Source organism: Stenella coeruleoalba (assembly GCF_951394435.1).
Source record: "Stenella coeruleoalba genome assembly, chromosome: 16".
In the NCBI taxonomy this organism is placed as follows: domain Eukaryota; kingdom Metazoa; phylum Chordata; class Mammalia; order Artiodactyla; family Delphinidae; genus Stenella; species Stenella coeruleoalba.
Window position 1 is genome coordinate 38,000,012 of NC_137162.1, and position 21,236 is coordinate 38,021,247.

The 21,236-nt window shown below is 42.4% G+C and overlaps 1 protein-coding gene across 4 annotated transcripts in view; it reads right to left on the reverse strand.

Annotated features, from left to right (window-relative positions):
* PAPSS2 (3'-phosphoadenosine 5'-phosphosulfate synthase 2) overlaps window positions 1-21,236 on the reverse strand; it is a 79,670-nt gene that overhangs the window by 22,703 nt on the left and 35,731 nt on the right. For 3 of the 4 annotated variants that reach the window (XM_079900369.1, XM_079900372.1, XM_079900371.1), the window contains exons 2-5: window positions 6,070-6,187; window positions 2,083-2,318; window positions 705-843; window positions 47-165 (exon numbers count right to left, since the gene is read on the reverse strand). In XM_079900369.1, coding sequence (XP_079756495.1) covers window positions 47-165; window positions 705-843; window positions 2,083-2,318; window positions 6,070-6,187 — 612 coding nt within the window. Of the gene's footprint in view, window positions 1-46; window positions 166-704; window positions 844-2,082; window positions 2,319-6,069; window positions 6,188-6,470; window positions 7,646-21,236 lie in introns of those variants that run through there. The other variant, XM_079900370.1, reaches the window with a different exon arrangement.

Below are 21,236 nucleotides of genomic sequence, written 5' to 3' on the forward strand. Positions count from 1 at the left end.
GTATAAAACTATTAAAAAAAAAAAAAAAGACGTTCAGTCCGCCCACCTGCTCCTGTAGAAGTTCCACCACCTGCTGCACACAGTCGCTCACCGAGGACAAGTTGGTTTTAAGCACAAGCTCAGGAGTTTCAGGTTTCTCATAATCGGAATCAATACCCGTAAACCCTGCAAGGCAGAAGGCTGAAAATCACATCTGCACCAACAGGACAATCTTTTTACTCACTAAGACATAACACATGTTGCAATAATGTTTTCAACTGCTGTATTCAGATTAAAACAGAAAAGGTCAAACAGCTATCCTTGCCCTCTAGCCATAGATAAGAACATATACAGCTGTGGTTTCAATACAGAAAGTCCCGATTATCAACAAAATCTGTCTGAGTCCAAGCCCTCTGCAGCTGATTAGAATGGAAAAGGAAAACAGGAGGAAAACTGAAAGATTCCTCCTACACACATACACATATCCATTTTAGTTCTCTAAACTTGATTGCTGTGGCTGGGGTGATAGTTCTTGAAAAATACAAGCCCACCTTTTAACTAGCCCATGGACATTTTGAAGATATTACGGTTTGATAAAAAGTTGTGTGCACTATATGCAATTTTGGAAAACGGTTTTTGAAACTTCAGACAGATTCTGGGCACAGACTAATAAGAATTGGTGGCACAAGTAAGTGGCAAAGATACCGCTGAACTGGCTCTCCTACCTTTGATCTCCCCAGCTCGGGCCCGTTTGTAGAGACCTTTTACATCTCTGCTTTCACAAATGTTTAGAGGCGCATCTACAAATATCTCAAAGAATGGCAGTCCTGCAGATTCATGGATTTTGCGGGCATTCTCACGATCCTGGAAAATAATTACCTTTAAGAATGTAAGAAGAGGGACTTCCCTGGTGGTGCAGTGGTTAAGAATCCGCCTGCCAATGCAGGGGACACAGGTTCGAGCCCTGGTCTGGGAAGACTCCACATGCCGCAGAGCAACTAAGCCCGTGCGCCACAACTACTGAGCCTGTGCCCTAGAGTCCATGAGCCACAACTACTGAGCCCACGTGCCACAACTACTGAAGCCCGCGTGCCTAGAGCCCACGCTCCCAACAAGAGAAGCCACCACAATGAGAAGCCCGTGCACCACAACAAAGAGTAGCCCCCGCTCACTGCAACTAGAGAAAACCCATGTGCAGTAACGAAGAACCAACGCAGCCAAAAATAAATTTAAAAGAAAAGAAAAAAAAAAAACTTGGCAAAAAAAAAAAAAAAAGAATGTAAGAAGAGGTTTCATAGTGAAATTCTTCATCACAAAATACTGTGTGCTCTGGTGTTCCATGACCTTAAGATAACACTGGGGTTTGAGCTCTTCAGAGATGTCAGGAAAGTAGCCCTTTAGAGAAACTCCAGAAATTTCACTCTAGTAAACAACTCTCCCAAGTACTTTCCAAAAAAAAAAAAGCAAACAAACAAACAAACGAAAATGGGAAAGAATCCCAACTAAAAGACAGGGCTGGCAATATGACAGCATTTCATTCAAAGGATGTGTTCAAAGTACATGGTGTCTTATATGTAATTCACAGAAATTTCCTGTTTTAAAACAAGAGGAGTAACTCTCCACCTCGTTGATTTCAACGTTAAACACACATAACCTGATGCATTGGCGATGAACTGCTGTTTTCTTTAGTAAGCTAAAGCCTCTGACTTTCTGGAGAAATACTGGCTTAGCCAAAATGTTCGTTCGGGCTTTTTGGTTAAAACCCGAAGGAACTTTTCGGCCAACCCAATAAAATTACTGAGCTTTGGAATTTTTCTGGTTTAACTTTCTCTTCCTTTCAACTCTGGCCAAGTGTACCTTACCATTGTGAAAGTGGAAGGGTTTATGTCACCTGGTGCCCTGGCATCTGGAAATGAAGGGACTCTCTTTATGTAACCAATATTAAAGAGAGGAAATGAGGGAGTAAGTGGGGGAAGGAGAGCCAGTGGGGGAGACTGGAAGTATGACATTCCTCTGTCCTCCCCTCCGCTGGGTCCTCATCCTGGCAGCTTGAGAGCACTGGTGCTATGTGTGGCAATCGTGTGCACTGCCAAAGCATTTTACCTTTGCAAAAGGAGAAATGAAGCTGGTAATGCAGACCAGACCAGCGTCGGCAAACAGCCTGGCCACCTCAGCAATCCGGCGGATGTTTTCTTCTCTGTCCCAAGGAGAGAATCCAAGGTTTTTGTTGAGGCCATGACGGACGTTGTCCCCATCGAGGGAGTAGCAAGGAATGGCGTGGGAGACAAGATTCTCCTCCAGAGCAAAACTGATCGTTGTTTTTCCAGCACCAGAGAGACCTGTTCAGAATGGGCACGACAGGACAGGCACTGTCTCTGACTGTTTAAGATTATAAATTGTGCTCTGATCCGAATTGTGAACTGATCCTAATTTTTACCTAATTCAAGCATAATTAAACCCTCCTTACAATCACTGGATTGCCCTCAAATCAAAACCATTCAAATCTAGAAAAAGCAAAGTTTACTACAAGTCAAGTACTAGCATTTCTTTCAAATCTTGAAAAAACTATTTGTCCCTTGTTAGGATTATAGCCTTTCAAAGCAAAAGGCGTTCGTCAATAGGGAGACCTTGGCAGGCTGCATATGGTCCTTGGTGTGTTCTGCTTTTGGGATGGGCTGGGACCTGGGACCCTTTACCACAGTGCTCGCACCTGGACAAACGTCTCCTGGAGCAACAGAAAACAAAGAAACTATAAGGGACTAAAAATACCTGCACGCGGCCACAGTTGGGGCAAATTATAAACAGTAAGATACAAAAAGGCCAGAAACCAGCTGCCATTCCTGAGGTGCAGGCAGCAAAAGCAGGGTACTGCGCATGATTCCTGCACACAGCACCACCAAGAGGGTCAGCAGACCCCCTAAGCCGCCGCTCCAGCCTGACCCCCCATCTGCCCCTACTCGCATCCCATTTAAGGAACCGGTTCGCCCCACCTCAGGAGTGAGCAAGGGCGATTGTTTCTTGTTTTCGCTCCCTCCTGCTGCAGCGGGGACCTCAATAAAGCCTTGCCTGAATCCCTTGTCTGGCCTCTTATCAATTTCTATTGATTAAGGAGTCCAAGGACCTGAGTTGGTAACACTTTGCCCGCAGTGTATTTTATAGACTAGAAAGTTGTGCATACAAATTCAGATGATGGCTTCTCTTGAAAGAAAATCAGAGGCTCTGGCAGTGGTGTCCTCATATCCCCTTATGAGAGCAATCAGCTGGAGTGGAGGGACAGCCAGCCCTTGGAGACTGGGAGGCCCACCTCCCTTGTAGATGCTGCTAGGCACCCATCTGACAAGAGAACCAACATATTGTCCTTTTGTTTTCAAGATTTTCCAAAATGATTCTCAAAACACAAAGACGGAGAACCACCCTGAGCTACGCTGTAGATGTAGTTAGAGTTGCCATATACTCTTAGGCGTCTGGAGCCTTTACATGAGAGTGGAGTTACAAGGTGCCTTTTACCACGGTTTCAAAGCACAGTGATTGGGAACACACACTATAATTTCTACATGAGGGAGAATGTAAGCAGAAAGGGAATGAGATGCTACCCGCCAAAATTACTTAAGAGCTCAAAATCTGAACCACCCTGGAAAAGGAGCCCTCTAAAAGTTCAGTTGTTCTAAAGACCTCTGAACCTGAAGAAAAATGCAGTGATGCCAAGCCACTGTCAGACAGCACCCGGAAGAGGAAGAGTCAGGACGGGGGCAGAAAAGAAAGTCAAGAAATTGTTAATACAGAGAAGACAGCAGGGGGAAAGAGGAAAAAGAAAAAGTAAGAGCAAAGAAGGGATGCAAAACAGAGAGACTTGGAAAGAAAGGTGATGTATGAAAGGTAAACAAGTATTTTCCATATTTTTAGTTATGTTTTAAAGTCATGCCCTTGGCTTTGACAGAGGATCATTAGAAGAAACGGCTACGTGAAGAATGTGTTGGCAATCTTTGTAAATCAAGCCATTGTCTGTTACATCTTTATGTAATTCAGTTGCATTTGGATAGAAATTCATGTGATAAATTCCTCTTAAAAGTTATGTCCACTTGTGGGGTAGGAGAAATGGGACTCCTGAATCTCTGGTACGTTCTCTTGCAACAGAAAATGAGAGAAACAACAGAAATTTCTAACACAGTTAGCTATTAAAATAGATCATTGGAATATTTATTTTAATACATTGCAGTAACACCAATTACATTTACTGAGAGTTTTACTAGGGACCAGGACTTGTGCTAAGTGCATATATGCTTTATTTCATTTTGTTCTACCTATACCTCTATGAGGCAGGTATTATCTTTATTCTCATTTTACAAATAAGGGAACCGAGGCTTAGAGAGGTTGGTTGGCTTGTCCAAAATCACACAGCTAATGTAGGTGAAGCCGGTACCCAACTCCAACTCTCTAGATTTCAAGTATTTGGTTTCTCCTGATTTGCCTGGTCAATATCCAATGTCTGTAATATGAGAATAAAAAAATAAACTAGGAAAAGATGCTTTTTGAGAATAAGAAAAGACAGGAAGTATACCCTTGAGATTTTTTTTTCTCTTCTACCTGTTCTTTTTGTCTTTCCAAGGGTGTTTTACATTAAGAAAAATGGACTTGGGCTTCCCTGGTGGCGCAGTGGTTGACAGTCCGCCTGCCAATGCAGGGGACACGGGTTCGTGCCCCGGTCCGGGAAGTTCCCACATGCCACGGAGCGGCTGGGCCCGTGAGCCATGGCCGCTGAGCCTGCGCGTCCAGAGCCTGTGCTCCGCAACGGGAAACGCCACAACAGTGAGAGGCCCGTGTACCGCAAAAATAAAGAAAGAAAAATGGACTGTGTGGGTATGTCCTGATTCAAAATTTGGACAAACACGTGAAGGCAAAACATCTCATGAAGGCAAACACATAGCAAGAGGGAAACGTCTGGAGCACACTGTTTTATTCACTGCTGCACGCCACGTCTCTCAGAGGGAGCGGGGGAAACATCTCAGGAATTGCGGCAGGTGAATCTGCCTTCTAGAACACAGCAGCCTCCTTGCCCTCTGTCTAGCCTCACCCTGGAAGCAGGGAAAGTTGTTCTTCCAGGGATGAATGAAAGCCGGAAACCAAGGGCAAGTGCCACAGGCACTAGGAAATAACTTGAAAGAGAAGAATGAGGCTGCTTTAGACAGGAATAGGAAAGGCTCAGAATACCAAGAAAAGACGCAAGGCAGGTCCTCGCTTGTTGTGTTTTCTAGAACTATCTTCAGGTTAGAATAAATCAGCATTTGTGAGCAAACAGTAACACATGAGTTGATTTCATAACCTGGATAGACATATCTTTGCATCTGAGTTCATCTCCATATGAAATATTATGTCTACGAAATGAACCTGTTTTTTCTTTTGAGTCCAGCCTATGTCGGGCCTGCATTCCCAGGAATCAACTTCCTCTACCTTGTACTCAGAGTATAAGGTAACAGCCGAGGACTAATTCCAGTTCTGTCACTAACCCTTAGCTTTGACATTCTGGGGCTATATAAACACAAGAAAAGGGAGATTCATTTGGTCACCTCGGTGGGAATGAGTTCTTTTTTTATACACAAGGGACAATACTCAGCTACGCAGAAAACATTAGTTTTGCTTCTTGCACAGATTTTAATTTTTTAAAATAAGTAAAATAGCCCCCTAGAATATTAAAACATCAGAAAAGAATAAAGAATCTCTCTAATGGACAGCCAAATGCTTGATGTCAAATTAGGAGAGCCCCGTTCATAACTGCCAGTAAATGTGTTTAGGCATGAAATTAAGAACTACAGAATTCCTTAGAGCTGAATGGGAATGTCATAATCAACTTGTCCCATCCTTTCCTGCCAAAGAGGTGAAAACAGAGAACTAGAGACATTCCATGACTTGATGGAAGTCCTATTTCTCACTGATGGGTGGAGTTAGGACTAACACCCAAGCTTTCTATCACAGCTCTCAGCCTCCTTCGAATGTTGAAATACACATGTAATATGTAGTGACACTATCTTCCTAAAAATTGCGTGTCACCATCAGTTTTCCATTAAAAAATATATAGATCTCAACACAGCATACCTGTCAGCCACACGGTACATCCTCGGAATCCACCCCTTGTTCCAACCACCTGCCCTCTCTTATTCCTGCTCACATGATGTGCCTGATACACAACGTTGGTGGATTTCTGCTGGGTCTCCTACAAAACAAGAGCAAGCACAACATTCAATTAATAAAATAATAAATCTCATATGTATACATATAATAAAATACTAAAATAACAGATTACAGAAATAGTCTTCCCTAACAGAAACTCCTTTTTTTATAATTGGCACACAGAGTAACATTAATTAACTCTACTAATTTAGAAACAGACACTGCCTTTAGCATACCCATCACTGCCCTTTGAAAGTACAATTTGAATGAGGCAATTATTGATGCAATGTAAAAGTTCTGGTTCCATGACATATTAAAATGTGTACCTTTAGGTAATGGTTAGGGGAATGTGTCTGTTTCAGTAAACGCATGCTCTTCCCAAGTCCCACGGGCATGAACTGAAAATAGCCCAAATACTCCAGCCGCTGAGGAAATAATAGGGTGAGGCTGGTTGAGCTCCTCTCTAGAGAGCTGGGAGAGGCTCCAATCACAGAACGAAGAGTTAGAGGCCATTATACCCCTCCTGTTCCCACCCAGACATAGACGTCAGCAATTTGAGAGTTTATCCCCGAAATAGGACTCCTTTCTCACAAGTACTAAAATCTGCTTCCACTTTCCCAAGGGTCAGTGTATGAACTTTTTAATCTTTCATAAAGGCCTGAAGAAATGGAAATGTACCAGTTATTAGTCTTGGAGGTTAACTCAAATCTCGAATGTATTTATTTTGGCTGTAATAAAATCAGCCCCCTGAGGGCACAGATTATCTGAGCCTGACCCTAAACTCTGACTGGAAGGTACATGTCTGATGAATAAAAAAAGGTAAAATGAGTCAATAAATACAGTTTGTGGTGGACATTAAAAAAAGTAATATGTGAAGATGTGATCCAAAGGGGAAGGGGGTGGGTCAGGGGAAACCATAATGATGGTTAAATAAAAATAAAAAGGTTAAGAATTGCCCATGTGTGTCTTTGGTATGGTAATTAAATTTTTAATGACAGATGTAATCCAAGTTGCTGAACTGTAAAAATCTATGAAGCCTTTTAAACCCTGTACATGTATACCCGCCAGAGCTAAAAAAAAAAAAAAAAAAGCTCCAATATTCTTTGAGCAAGACCCAGACAGTCTTAGAAAACTCTGGGTCACATGAGGGCAACTCTTACATTCTGGAGCAAATTAAATCACCTCTTTATGCCTTTCCTTTGGGAAAAAAAACATCAAGGGGAATACACATAGGACTGTTTGGAGGCTTATCTAGATAATGGATGGGAACATGCTCTGTAAATGGCCAAGTTCCCTACAAATGTGGATGCTGACAATGATTATTCAGTGCACAGCTGCAGCAGGAGAGCCATCTGGATTAGCACCAGGAAATCCACTTCAAGACCAAGGAGGAAGGAGCCCCCTGCTGGCCCTTGGGGGCTCAGAAAGGCCGTGCACACCCATGGGGTGGGCCTGCTAGTGAGGCACAGAGCCCAACTAAGGGGCCAGCTGGCAGGGAACAGCATTATCAGTGTCAGCGGGAACCGAGAGGTAGGTGTTGAAAGCTGGGATCGGCTGGGTTAAGTTACCTAAAACTCTCCAAGGCTAGACGCTCTGATCATCCATCAATCAAACCTGGTCAGAGCCCAAGACTTGGAAGGGGTCGGGATAGGAGACAGCAGGGGTGGCTTGCACGAGAGGACTCATAAAGGGGGACAAACGACGCTAGTCCATGAGCTATTCTAGCCATCTTTTCCCCGAGTGAATAAATCCCCTGAAGGTATCCTGGGTCTTTTGTGCCAAGTACACTTTATGGCTCAAGGAAAACATTAAAATTTTCTTTCTCTCCATTTCCTTGTTAATCCCTGCCATTAAATTCAAGAACACTGTGTGTGGATATCAGGCCCACAAGTCAGTTCATCCGTTCATTCATTGATTCTTTCAGTAAATGTTTATGTAAATGAGCTCCTACTAAGTGCCAGGGGCCATACTAGGCACTGGAAATATAATACTAAACAAAGCAGAATTCCTGGCAACATTTTAGGGGGAAATACAGACAAAAAGATCAAGTAACTGGGCCCCTCAGAGGAGAGTGTGGGTCTCAGACATATATCTCTCTACTGTATGAAGTGTATGGCTGTTAGCATAACTGAAGCCATCTTGGGCCGTTAACAGTCTCTCCTGCTCTTCTGCTGACCCTGCCAGGGACTGTAATGCAAAGTGAATCACTTCTCTGTCATCGAGGGCTTTGTAGTTAATACATATTGTTTAATAATCATTAGAACCTGGTGACCTCTCCTCTATGCCCTGTTAGTCCCCAATGACGAAAACCTTCACTGACGTATTCCTGATGCCCACGAAACTCATTACCCATTCGTAAGTCTTGACATAGAAAGGCACGTTCTGCTTCCAAGTACCTACCCCCATACTCTAGGTTAATATAAAATTGTCCCAATGGCCCCTCAGTGGCACGGAGTACAGCTGTGAATGCTCCTGGATTGTTGTGGACACAATCCTGATCCCATCCTGTGAGTGAGTTACCCCATAATAAACTGATCCATTGATTATATGGAGTCGCCTGTCTCACTTTTTTCAGTCTCAAGATGCCTTCTTAGTTCAGGGGGCACTATGTGTTCCCTCCATCCTCTGACATGAAGATATATAAAGAATACTTGCAACTCAATAATAAAGAGACAACCCGCTTTATAAAAGTGGGCAAAAGATTTGAACAGTCACTTCACAAAGGAAGATGCACAAATGGCCCGTAAGCACATGAAGAAGGGCTCCATGTCACTAGTCATGAGAGAAATGCAAATTAAAACCAAAATGAGACACTACTGATAACATCTAAAGTCAGCAAGGATGGGCTCTCATATGTTTTTGTTTGTTTTTCAATTTTAATTTAATTTTATTTTTATTTATTTACTTATTTTTGGTTGCGTTGGGTCTTCGTTGCTGTGTGTGGGTTTTCTCTAGTTGCATCGAGCCGGGCCTACTCTTAGTTGTGGTGCGCGGGCTTCTCACTGCGGTGGCTTCCCTTGTTGCAAAGCACAGGCTCTAGGTGCGCGGGCTTCAGTTGTTGCAGCACGCTAGCTCAGTAGTTGTGGCTCACGGGCTCTAGAGCACAGGCTCAGTAGTTGGTGGTGCACGGGCTTAGTTGCTCCGTGGCATGTGGGATCTTCCCGGACCAGGGCTAGAACCCATGTCCCCTGCATTGGCAGGTGGATTTTTAACCACTGCGCCACCAGGGAAGCCCATGTGCCCTCATATGTTGATAGTGGAGGTGTAAAGTGGTCCAACCATCTCAGAAAAAAACCTGGCAGTTTCTTGTAAAGCCGAACATTTACCTCCCTTAGGACTCAGCAATTGCATTCATAGACATTAACTCAAGAGAAATGAAAACTTATACCCACAAAAGGACTCGTACAAGAATATGATTAGCAACTTTTTTGGACAAAAACCGTAAATAACCAAGGGTCCATCAAATAGGAAAATAGATAAAAACAACAAAACAAAACACCCAGATTATAGAATACTCTTCTAATGGAATACTAATCAGCAATAAAAAGGAATGAGCTACTGATATATGCAATGAGGATGATAATAAATGAAAACATTTTGCTGAGTCAAAGAAGTCTTACCCAAAAAAACTACATGTATTCCATTTATATGACATCCCCCATCAGGGAAAACTAATTTGCAAAGTCAGAACAGCAGTTGCCTCTGGGTGATGGCAATGCTGTACGTCCTGATAATGGTTTGAGGTACACAGGTGTTTGCATTTGCCGGAACTCAGGGAATGTACACTTAAGATGGGTATTTCGTTACATGTAAATTTTACCACATGCAAAAAAAGAACCATTAAAAAAAAACTAAGCAAATACGAAAATACCTAATAGGATTCAGATGGTGGGGGACTTCCCTGGTGGTGCAGTGGTTAAGAATCTACCTGCCATGCAGGGGACACTGGTTCGATCCCTGGTCTGGTAAGACCCCACATGCCGTGGAGCAACTAAGCCCATGCACCACAACTACTAAGCCTGTGCTCTAGCGCCCACGAGCCGCAACTAATGAGCTCGTGTGCCACAACTACTGAAGCCAGTGAGCCTAGAGCCTGTGCTCCGCAACAAGAGAAGCCACTGAAATGAGAAGCCCCCCACCCCCAGCAACTAGGGAAAGCCTGCGAGCAGCAACAAAGACCCAATGCAGCCAAAAAAATGAAAAAAGATTCAGATGGTGGAATGATATTGTTCAGCACAGCTGCGTTTGTGGAAAAGGGCTCGGATCCCATCACAGCGCGTTTGACTTAAGGGGCTGCTGCCCACCTGTGCACGTGAATGCCCACCGGTGCTTAATTTGTCCACAGAGATGGGTTTTTTCCCTCTCTTTTGGCTGTTCGTTCTCCCTAGAGGCTGAGATCCAGAATAAACTCCAGGCTTTGCTAGTCTTCTGTGGAAACTTTGTTATCATCTTGTTAATTGCCTCCCCAACAAGCACTTGGTTTTCCAAAAACATCAGAGTCCACAGGAAGGAACTACTCTCTTACAGTATGTAATAGTTAATCTCTGAACTTTTGGTTTTTATTAACTGCATCTTAATCATGGGTGTTTGTCCAGATTTTCTATCACTCCAACAATGTTTTAAACAAACAAATGAAATCTTTTCAGATGGCCAGGTACTGGGGCTTTTTTGTTTTTTTCGGGAAGATATTTTGCTTCTTATTTATCTCAAATTTACCCTTGATTTTCTCCAAAAGGCAAACAAATAAAATAGAAGCAGATGTTTTGAAGGATATTTGAACTGCAAAGGGGTGAGGCAGCCGAAAACTGTTCTTTTCCTTGTTGAAACCCTTCCTTCCTTCTTAAGAGTATATGGTGTTCTAAGCTTCGGAAAGAAAGTGGCTGTCAGAAAAAGGATTCTCTCTATGGAAAGCAAAGCACATGTTAAAGAACAAATGCCTCCCTGTGAGTAGAAAAGGAGCACAGAGACGTCCTTGGCACCTCGTCTAACACTGACACTTAACCGGAAGTGGCCCAGAAACCACAAAGTTGGTGGCATACTTCTATTCTGGGTTCCTAAGGGAAAAAAATGCAAAAATCCCTAGCTTCTTCCAGGTCACTGACCCAGAAAAACTCCCAGGAGTCACAAGAGGATGGGTTTTGGCGTCAAGCAAATAGAGGTTTGAAACCCTCTTCCTAACCTACTTGCTCAGTGACCCTGGGCAAGTGATAAACATCGTCAATCCTCCATTTCCTGTTCTGTAAAATGGGGCTAAGAATAGTTTCCTCATAGGGCTGCTGAATGGATTAAATAATTTTCTATATAAAGTTCAAAGAAAATACATGACAAGGTAAGCTGTTGAGGCTTATGAGGCCCAGGAGGCATTAATCTACTCTGGAGACATTGTGGTAGTTTGAGGCCTAAGTCACCCAGATTTAGAAGTGTTCTAAGGCTTAGGGCCACTCTAAGGAAAGTCTGGGGAGGTGCGGGGGGGGGGGTCATGATCAAGTCAGACAATGGATAGGAAAGCAATTTTGTAGGGGTGAGGCATCTCACACACACACACGCACACGCACGCACGCACAGGAGCAGAGGAGGATGTTGTTGCCGTTCTGATTATCATTTTCTTTGACTCAAAGCCCAGCCAGTAACATGCCTCTCCAAGGTGCACCAGTTTGAAGCCTCCTTGTTCTACCCACCCCACACTAACTGCTCTCCTGCTGGCTGTCTCAGTCATGAATGCTTAGTCACCGGCATGAGGATGGCCTTTGCCCCAGGTTAGCCTCATGAGCTAGTAAAGATGGGACTTGATCACCCAGCCCAGGGTTGCAGTGAGTATCTCTGCCAGATCTACCCCTCACTCCCATCGGAGATGCTTAAAGGGGAGTATGAAGGAGCTTCTGGAACTCAGGGTGGGATAGGCTAGGTCACGGCAGGCCTTGGTTTTGCGTGACTAGAAGAAAAGATGCTACATGGGGAAAAGACTTCAGATGATTTCACGGCAGGGCGGGGCACCCTTGGAGCAAAATCAGAGCCTGTGCTACAGTGAGTAGGCTTATGAAAGAGAGGGCGCTGGAGGAATGAGGAAGCTGGAAAGCGCAGGTGAGTTTACGAGTTCCTCAGTGCTCAAAGGTTTTTGATGTGTGCCTAATGTCTTCAATCAAAAACAAGTAAGTGGGACTTCCCTGGTGGCGCAGTGATTAAGAATCCGCCTGCCAATGCAGGGAACATGGGTTCGAGCCCTGATCCGAGAAGATCCCACATGCCGCGGAGCAACTAAGCCGGTGCACCACAACTACTAAGCCTGCGCTCTAGAGCCTGCGAGCCACAACTACTGAAGTCTGCATGCTCCACAACAAGAGAAGCCACCACAATGAGAAGTCCACGCACCGTAACGAAGAGTATGCTCGCCACAACTAGAGAAAGCCTGCGGGCAACAACGAAGACCCAACGCAGCCAAAAATAAATTAATTAAAATAAACAAACAAACAAGTGGATTTGAATTCCCTCTACATCCTCCTGCCTCCCCCTCAGTGCAAACAAATCCACTTTCCTTCTCTAATGACAACTCTGCTGTTGCCTTTGAACTTGGCCTCACTGCTGTTGGGCTATGGTTTCGTTGCTGTCTTGCTAATTAAAAGTGTCCCAAACCTCCCTGACCTCGGTGTGCAGTTTGAAGATTCATTTAAAGGTTTGCTTGCAGAAAGCAGCAACCTCAGTAATCACCCTCTCAGGCTCATGGTAGGAGCTCCACTCTCACAGGCATTATGTCACTTATTGTTCAAAGCCCGGGAGCTGAGGAAACTGTGCATTGTGACCCATTTGCATATCCTCAAACTACCGGCTGAAGTCCCACACCTGCACGACGCAGAACACACCGCCAGGCTTCCTGACTCCAAGTGCAGGTCTTACTCCTGCCCAGACAGAACTCCTTGTTTCCAGTCCCAGCTGTGGGACCTTTGTGTCACAGCTTCCTCATTGAGGACTAAATGATATCACGCATATCATGGCTTTTGATACTACATAAAAATGTAAATAATCAAAAGATCATTCTTACTTCATTTTCATTACTTAACCTGAGTAGCTTCAAATGTTTTACCATTACAAATATCTATTTATATTTATTTCCTTTCAGAGTATTTCCTTGGGGTCTATAGCCCAAAGTGAAACAACTGAGTATGAAAAGTTATAAACTTTCGTTAAGTCTTATTACGTATTGCCAGTTCATTTTCTAGAAAGACAGAGCCAAGTTACCAGGCTACCACAATATACATGTTTCTAAATATTCCAACTAACTTGTTATGTTTGCAGTTTTAATGTTTTTTCCCCCTAGATTACTTCGTACCTATTTAGTTACTAGTAAGAATAGGTATTTTTCCATGTTGTAAGTTACTTATGATATTTGTGCGTTTGTCTCTTTTGGTATTAAGTAAGGACAATCTAGGCAATGACCTCATCCACTTTTTAAAAATGTATCGTGGGCGGATTCCCTGGCAGTCCAGTGGTTAGGACTCTGAGCTTCCACTGCAGGGGGCACGGGTTCCATCCCTGGTTGGGGAACTAAGATCCTGTATGCTGTGTGGTGCAGCCAAAAGCATATTGGTACTTTTTTCTGTATTTTGTATAGTAAAAATTTTATTAATTATAATATACACTTCTTGTTCACTTTCCTTTTGATAGACACTTTATTATATAGCACAGATATTATATGTAATATGTTATATCATATTAAAAGGTATTTTAAGAATATATAAAAATATTCCTGTTGTCTTTGATGTCTTCCATTCGATCATTCATCATAGCTGAGCCAAATATGTTCTTTAGACCTCTATTTTGATATGATTAAACTATTCTATCTATTTGGATACATCTGACATTTTAATAATGTGTCATGTGCTTACATGGGTCAATTTTATTTCTTTTCCATCATTATTATACAGTGATCTCAAAATATGTTATAATTCATTTCCCTATTACTTTGAAAATCTTTTAGTAGTTTGAATCTATTTCTAGAATTCTTATATATTTATAATTCTTATGTATTTATAAGTTATGTATTCTTACGTATTTCTACAGAATTTTTCTACTTTTAGTGTGGACACCTATGGTACTGATAGTTGTTGCTCTGTAACATGTTTTAAAATTCTGAAGATAAAAAGCTCTTTCTTGGGAATTCCCTGGCGGTCCAGTGGTTAGAACTGAGTGCTTTCACTGCCGGGGCCTGGGTTCGATCTCTGGTCAGGGAACTAAGATCCCGCCAAGTTATGTGGCCAAAAAAAAAAAAAAAAAGCTCTTTCTTTAAAAATGTTTTTTTCAACTTTAGTTTAAAACACATTTTTCCATGGAAATAAAATTAGTCAAGTCTTGTTGAGAACATGCAACGCCTCACTATGATTTCCCCTGCTAGTCTCGCTAATTCTCAAAGAACCTCAACATCATAATACAGAAAAAGGAATCATTACCTAAAGATGTTCATAATAATATTATTTAAAATAGAAGCCATCAAAATGTCCATCAATTAAATAACTTATGGCATACCCATATGCTGAATGTGCACATCTGTATTTACTGACCTCAGACTATATCATGCTGTATGCCCAAATGCGAAAACAGGTTACAGAGGAAATAACATGAATCCCATTCTAAATCATATATATCTATATGCCAGACCCCGTGAACCCAGGAGCCCGGGCGCCAACACCACCCCCTTGTCGCCCTCTCGACGCCCCCTCAACGCCGCGGGCACAGAGAGAGGCCTGCGCCACGAGGGGTACAATTGTTAGGAGTTGCCAATCGGGCAGGGAGCACACTGGGCGGACCAGGCAGGATCCCTGCTCTGGCCTGACATCATATTTGACGTAACAACCACGTTATGTCACCTCCCATTCACCGTGAGAAAAACACCACGCCAACTCCAAGAAAGGGGCATTCTACCAAATACCTGATCAGTACTCCTCCAAAGCGTGAAGGTCATCAAAAACAATGACAGTCTGAGAAGCTGTCACTGTCAAGAGGAGCTTAAGGAGACATGACAACTAAATGCAATGTGGGATGGGATCCTGGAACAGAAAAAAATATTTGATAAAAATTAAGGAAATCTGAAAAAAGTATGGACTTCAGTTAATGATAATGTGTCTTCAGTTCCTTAATTGTAACAAATGTGCCACACTTAAGTTAGTAACAGTGTAACCTAAGCGCAGGATACATGGGAATTCTGTACCATCTTCTCAATTGTTTCCATAAATCTAAAACTGTTCTAAAAAATAAAGTCTATTTTTTAAAAGAGTGCATTTTTACAAGATTTGGCAATAAATAAAATACTTTATAATCACCTTGGCTTCTGCACTGCTGAATTCTTTATCTTCCTGATCATATTTCTTAAAATCACTGACTCTATTATTTTACTTCTAATTTAAGGATTAAAATTACTTGGAGTTATTTGAGAAATCCTTTTATAAGCACACCATGGAGTAAAGAGGAAGGACAGAAAGATAAATAGATAAGACATTGATAAGAGTTAAACACATAGATAAGTTGTGACATACCCACATTTTTATGGTGACATTCTAAAATATTACAAGAAAGAAAGATTTTGGTTTTAGAGGAAACTGGTGAAACCTAGCAATGCCCTCTTCTGAGCCCCTTTTGTCCCTCCAAAATGGAGGTGAATTTATTCTCTTTCAGCCTCTTTCAGCCCTCCTTATGTCCCCAAACCTCCTGTTATGACACATGCAGCCCTTAATCTTCCATATGGAGGGATGTGAGTAAATAACATAAAAAAGGAGGAGGAAGAAGGAGATCTGAAACTCCTTAGGGGAGAAAAAAAAAAACCCTCAAAATGGCTGTTTTTTGCTTCAGAAGCAGGAAAGTGGAAGAGAAGCTATTAGATGAAGTTTATTGCAGGGTAAAAGAGTTAATATTTTTGGACCAAAGAATCTGGAAGTTGCAACTGTCCTAGAGTGGACTCAGGATGGAGAAATATGTGGCTGGAAGTTGGGGGTGTATGTGTGTGGAGTTCCTTCTCAGGACCCCCAGGAGAGGGGTTCACACACCCACAGATGCTCACAAATCTTCACACCTGGACCCAAAATCCTCCTTCAGCGATTTGGGTGGGGACAGCTCACACCTGCACTGAGAAGCAGGTGGAAAGATGGTGAGTAAGGACAGGGGAAGTTTAGATTCCATGGTTATACCGGGGGTAGCAATATTCCTGGCACATTAGACTGACAGTTTTAAAAAACCATTTCCTGATGGAGAAAGGTTCTTTTTTTTTTTTTGCGGTACGCGGGCCTCTCACTGTTGTGGCCTCTCCTGTTGCGGAGCACAGGCTCCAGACGCGCAGGCTCAGAGGCCATGGCTCATGGGCCTAGCCACTCGGCAGCATGTGGGATCTTCCTGGACCGGGGCACGAACCCATGTCCCCTGCCTCGGCAGGCGGACTCTCAACCACTGCGCCACCAGGGAAGCCCGAGAAAGGTTCTTGATGAAACTTTTCCAAGGCCTGCGTAACTCATTTCCAAGTTAATCTCTGGAATATGACTTGTTCTTAAAATGACTCTGAGGGCTTATAGGAGCCACTGCTCTCATTCCTCTCTAATTATGTATCATCCACCTACAGGTCCTGTTTTTCTTCATAGTATCTATCTCTCATATGAGGATCTTACTTCCAGTTTCCACTGTTCACACCCTGACCTAGACCCTTACCATGACTTCCACTTTAGTGCTCAGGCCTATTTCCCCGTTACGTGGTGAGCGGGCCTCCAGATGGTCTTCAGTCTTAGTCCAGAACCAGCGGCCTCATCTGTGCCACCCTCTCCAACAGAACTTGCTCCAGGTTCTCCTGGCTTGCTTCTCATATATAATCACATTTCACTCCTCAGCCCTCCGGATGCTATGAACTCCTTCTGCTCTGACCTTTGCTTGTCTTCTTGACCATAATTTGGAGTCTCCTCTTGGCTGGACTGCCCTCCACTGCCATGAATAACTATCCGCGTGGCTTGGCCCGGCTTTTTGTTTTGTTTTTTTTTGGCGGTATGCGGACCTCTCAGTGTTGTGGCCTCTCCCGTTGCGGAGCACAGGCTCCGGATGCGCAGGCTCAGCGGCCATGGCTCACGGGCCCAGCCGCTCCGCGGCATGTGGGATCTTCCCGGACCGGGGCACGAACCCGTGTCCCCTGCATCGGCAGGCGGACTCTCAACCACTGCGCCACCAGGGAAGCCCTGGCCCGGCTTTTTGAACCTTATTCCTCAGCACTGTCCCCCGTGAATCTTGCTCGTCCTGGTCTCCCCAAGGTTGTAAAGCATTCATCACATCCATCCCTTGGCTCAGAACCCCTTTAATAATCTTTAGTTCTCTCACTTCCTCTTCCAACTGACAATCAGACAAATTTTCTAAAACACCTTTTAATCATGTTATTTTTGTATTCAAAACTTTCAACGGTTCCCCATTGAATGAAGTCCTTACACAGAATAAAGTCCTAATTCTTAGATTGGAATTTAAGGCCCTTCATTTGCAGGCTCCAGCGACCATTTCGATAACCTTTTCTACTCTCGGCTGCAGAACTTCTATTCCAAGCAGGAGGTTTTGAACACAGCTCATTCTGGCTTTGCACCTTTTCTCATTCAGCCCATCCTATCTGGAAGAATCTCTTCATACCCTCCACCTAACCACACACTGCCTGTTCTTCAAGCAGCACAGGGTGTTTCCTGGTGGCCTATTGGTTAGGATCCTGGGCTTTCATTGCCATGGCCCGGGTTCAACCCCAGGTCAGGGAACTGAGATCCTGGAAGCCGCATGGTGTGGCCAAAATAAACAAGGAGCACAAACCTTGGTATCAAGGAAGGTATCAAAATACCTTCCTTGATGCCTCTCTGCTGAACTCCTGTCCCCATTAGATCCTGGATATTTTAGACTTATATCTAATGTTTTATAGACTTAGAGACTTGCATTTTAGACTTCACTGTCAACCCTACATGGTGGGGGCCGTACCTTATACAGCTTTGATTTCCCAACAGGGCCCAGCTAAGAGGAAATAATATAGATTTTGAGGCTGGACAGTTTAGAGTCAATTCAACTTCTGACTCCACTAAAACCTTGAATGAGTTAAGTCTAACCTCTCTAAGTCTCCCCAAATTGTGGGATTATAATTCTTGTTAACTGCTGCAAGGATTAAAAAGAGCAAGCAAATGTGACATAGCTGGACTTCATTAAGTATTCAGTAAACACTTGTTAAATGAATAATAGAAGTTTAATAAATATTTTGCTGGCTGATTGACAGATGTGGATATCCTTAAACAAACTCTGGTCCTCATCCGCACATATGCTTTAGTATCACTACTCAATAACATGACATATTCTAAACTGTGGTTACAGCCACCTTTATGGCTAAGAAGATTACCCCCTTCTTTTTTTTTTAATAGATCTTTACCAGAGTATAATTGCTTCACGATACTGTGTTAGTTTCTGTTGTACACCAAAGTGAATCAGCCATCTGCATACACATGTCCCCATATCCTCTCCCTCTTGAGCCTCCCTCCCACCCTCCATATCCCACCCCTCTAGGTCATCACAAAGCACCGAGTTGATCTCCCTGTGCTCTGCAGCTGCTTCCCACTAGCTAACTATTTTACATTCGGTAGTGTATATATGTCAATGCTACTCTCACTTCACCCCAGCTTTTCCCTCCCACTCCGTATCGTCAAGTCAATTCTCTATGTCTACATCTTTATTCCTGCCCTGCAACTAGGTTCATCAGTACCTTTTTTTTTTTAGATTCCATATATATGCATTAGCATACAGTATTTGTTTTTCTCCTTCTGACTTACTTCACTCTGTATGACAGACTCTAGGTCCCTCCACCTCACTACAAATAATTCAATTTCATTCCTTTTTATGGCTGAGTAATATTCCATTGTATATATGTGCCACATCTTCTTTATCCATTCATCTGTCGATGGACACTTAGGTTGGTTCCATGTCCTGGCTATTGTAAATAGTGCTGCAATGAACATTGTGGTACATGACTCTTTTTGAATTATGGTTTTCTCAGGGTACATGCCCAATAGTGGGATTGCCAGGTCATATGGTAGTTCTATTTTTAGTTTTTTAAGGAACCTCCATACTGTTTTCCATAGTGGTTGTATCAATTTATATTCCCACCAACATTGCAGGGGGGTTCCCTTTTCTCCACACCCTTTCCAGCATTTATTGTTTCTAGATTTTTTGATAATGGCCATTCTGACTGGTGTGAGGTGATACCTCATTGTGGTTTTGATTTGCATTTCTCTAATAATTAGTGATGTTGAGCATCTTTTCATGCGCCTCTTGGCCATCTGTATGTCTTCCTTGGTGAAATGTCTATTTAGGTCTTCTGCCCATTTTTTAATTGGATTGGTTTTTTTTTTGATATTGAGCACCATGAGCTGTTTGTATATTTTGGAGATTAACCCTTTGTCTGTTGTTTCATTTGCAAATATTTTCTCCCATTCTGAAGGTTGTCTTTTTGTCTTGTTTATGGTTTCCTTTGCTGTGCAAAAGCTTTTAAGTTTAATTAAGTCCCATTTGTTTATTTTTGTTTGTATTTCCATTACTGTAGGAGGTGGGTCAAAAAAGATCTTGCTGTGGTTTATGTCAAAGAATGTTTTTCCTATGTTTTCCTCTAAGAGTTTTACAGTGGCCGGTCTTAATTTAGGTCTTTAATCCATTTGGAGTTTATTTTTGTGTATGGTGTTAGGTAGTGTTTTAATTTCATTCTTTTACATGTAGCTGTCCAGTTTTCCTAGCACCACTTATTGAAGAGGCTGTCTTTTCTCCATTGTATGTTCTTGCCTCCTTTGTCGTAAATTAGGCAACCATATGTGCATGGGTTTATCTCTGGGCATTCTATCCTGTACCATTGATCTACATTTCTGTTTTTGTGCCAGTACTGTACTGTCTTCATTACTGTAGCTTTGTAGTATAGTCTGAAGTCGGGTAGCCTGATTCCTCCAACACCATTTTGCTTTCTCAAGATTGCTTTGGCTATTCAGTGTCTTTTGTGTTTCCATATGAATTGTAAGATTTTTTGTTCTAATTCTGTGAAGAATGCCATTTGTAGTTTGATAGGGATTGCACTGAATCTGTAGATTGCTTTGGGTAGTACAGTCATTTTCACAGTATTGATTCTTCTCCATCTGTTTATGTCATCTTTGATTCCTTTCATCAGTGTTTTATAGTTTTCTGAGTACAAGTCTTTCACTTCCTTAGGCAGGTTTATTCCTGGGTATTTTATTCTTTTTGTTGCAATGGTAAATGGGATTGTTTCCTTAATTTCTCTTTCTGATTTTTCATCATTAGTGTATAGGAATGCCAGAGATTTCTGTGCATTAATTTTGTATCCTGCAGAAGGTTACCCCCTTCTTAAAGTGAGACCTGCCATGTCCTAAGTCTTCTCACAGCCATCACTACAGAACACAGCCAAAGCAGTCCAAACCTTATAATAAACAGAACTTCCATTCACAAATGCATTTGTAAAATATTCTTTGAAATTTGCTTCAAGGAACTGTGTATAACAATTTGTGATTATAGTTCTGGTGAGTTTCCCATATTCTTTGAGAATCAATTAAGCTGATGGGACCTAATATATTTCAGTTAGTGCTGAAATCTAAGTCATTAACACTTAAATCCAATAGAATACAGAACTGGACGCTTATTTAATGCATTGCTTGAATAAGTTAAATGAACCACATCCTCTGTGAGCACATCCTCACATGGATTATTTCACTGTTTTTTCCTTCACAAATATAACATAAACAACCCAGAGACAGGCAACTAAAATGTATATTATTGTGAACTAAAAGAGCCCATCAGCTTGAAATGGCCTGAAACCATTATGAAAAGTTTACATCAAAAGGCTGTTATATGGAAACATTGTTTACTCTCTGTTCAAAAAAAATCAGATTAAAAATTCATCTGCTACATTGCCTATATTCTTGGTTCACAGTGAGGCAGATTCCTAAGGATAAGAAAGGTCACTTAAACCCATCAAGCTCTGGAGTAAACCGACTCATAGAACGCTCGTGTGGTCATATCTGCCCAGCTCAAAGACTTCTTTTTATGTGTAATATTTTCATGAT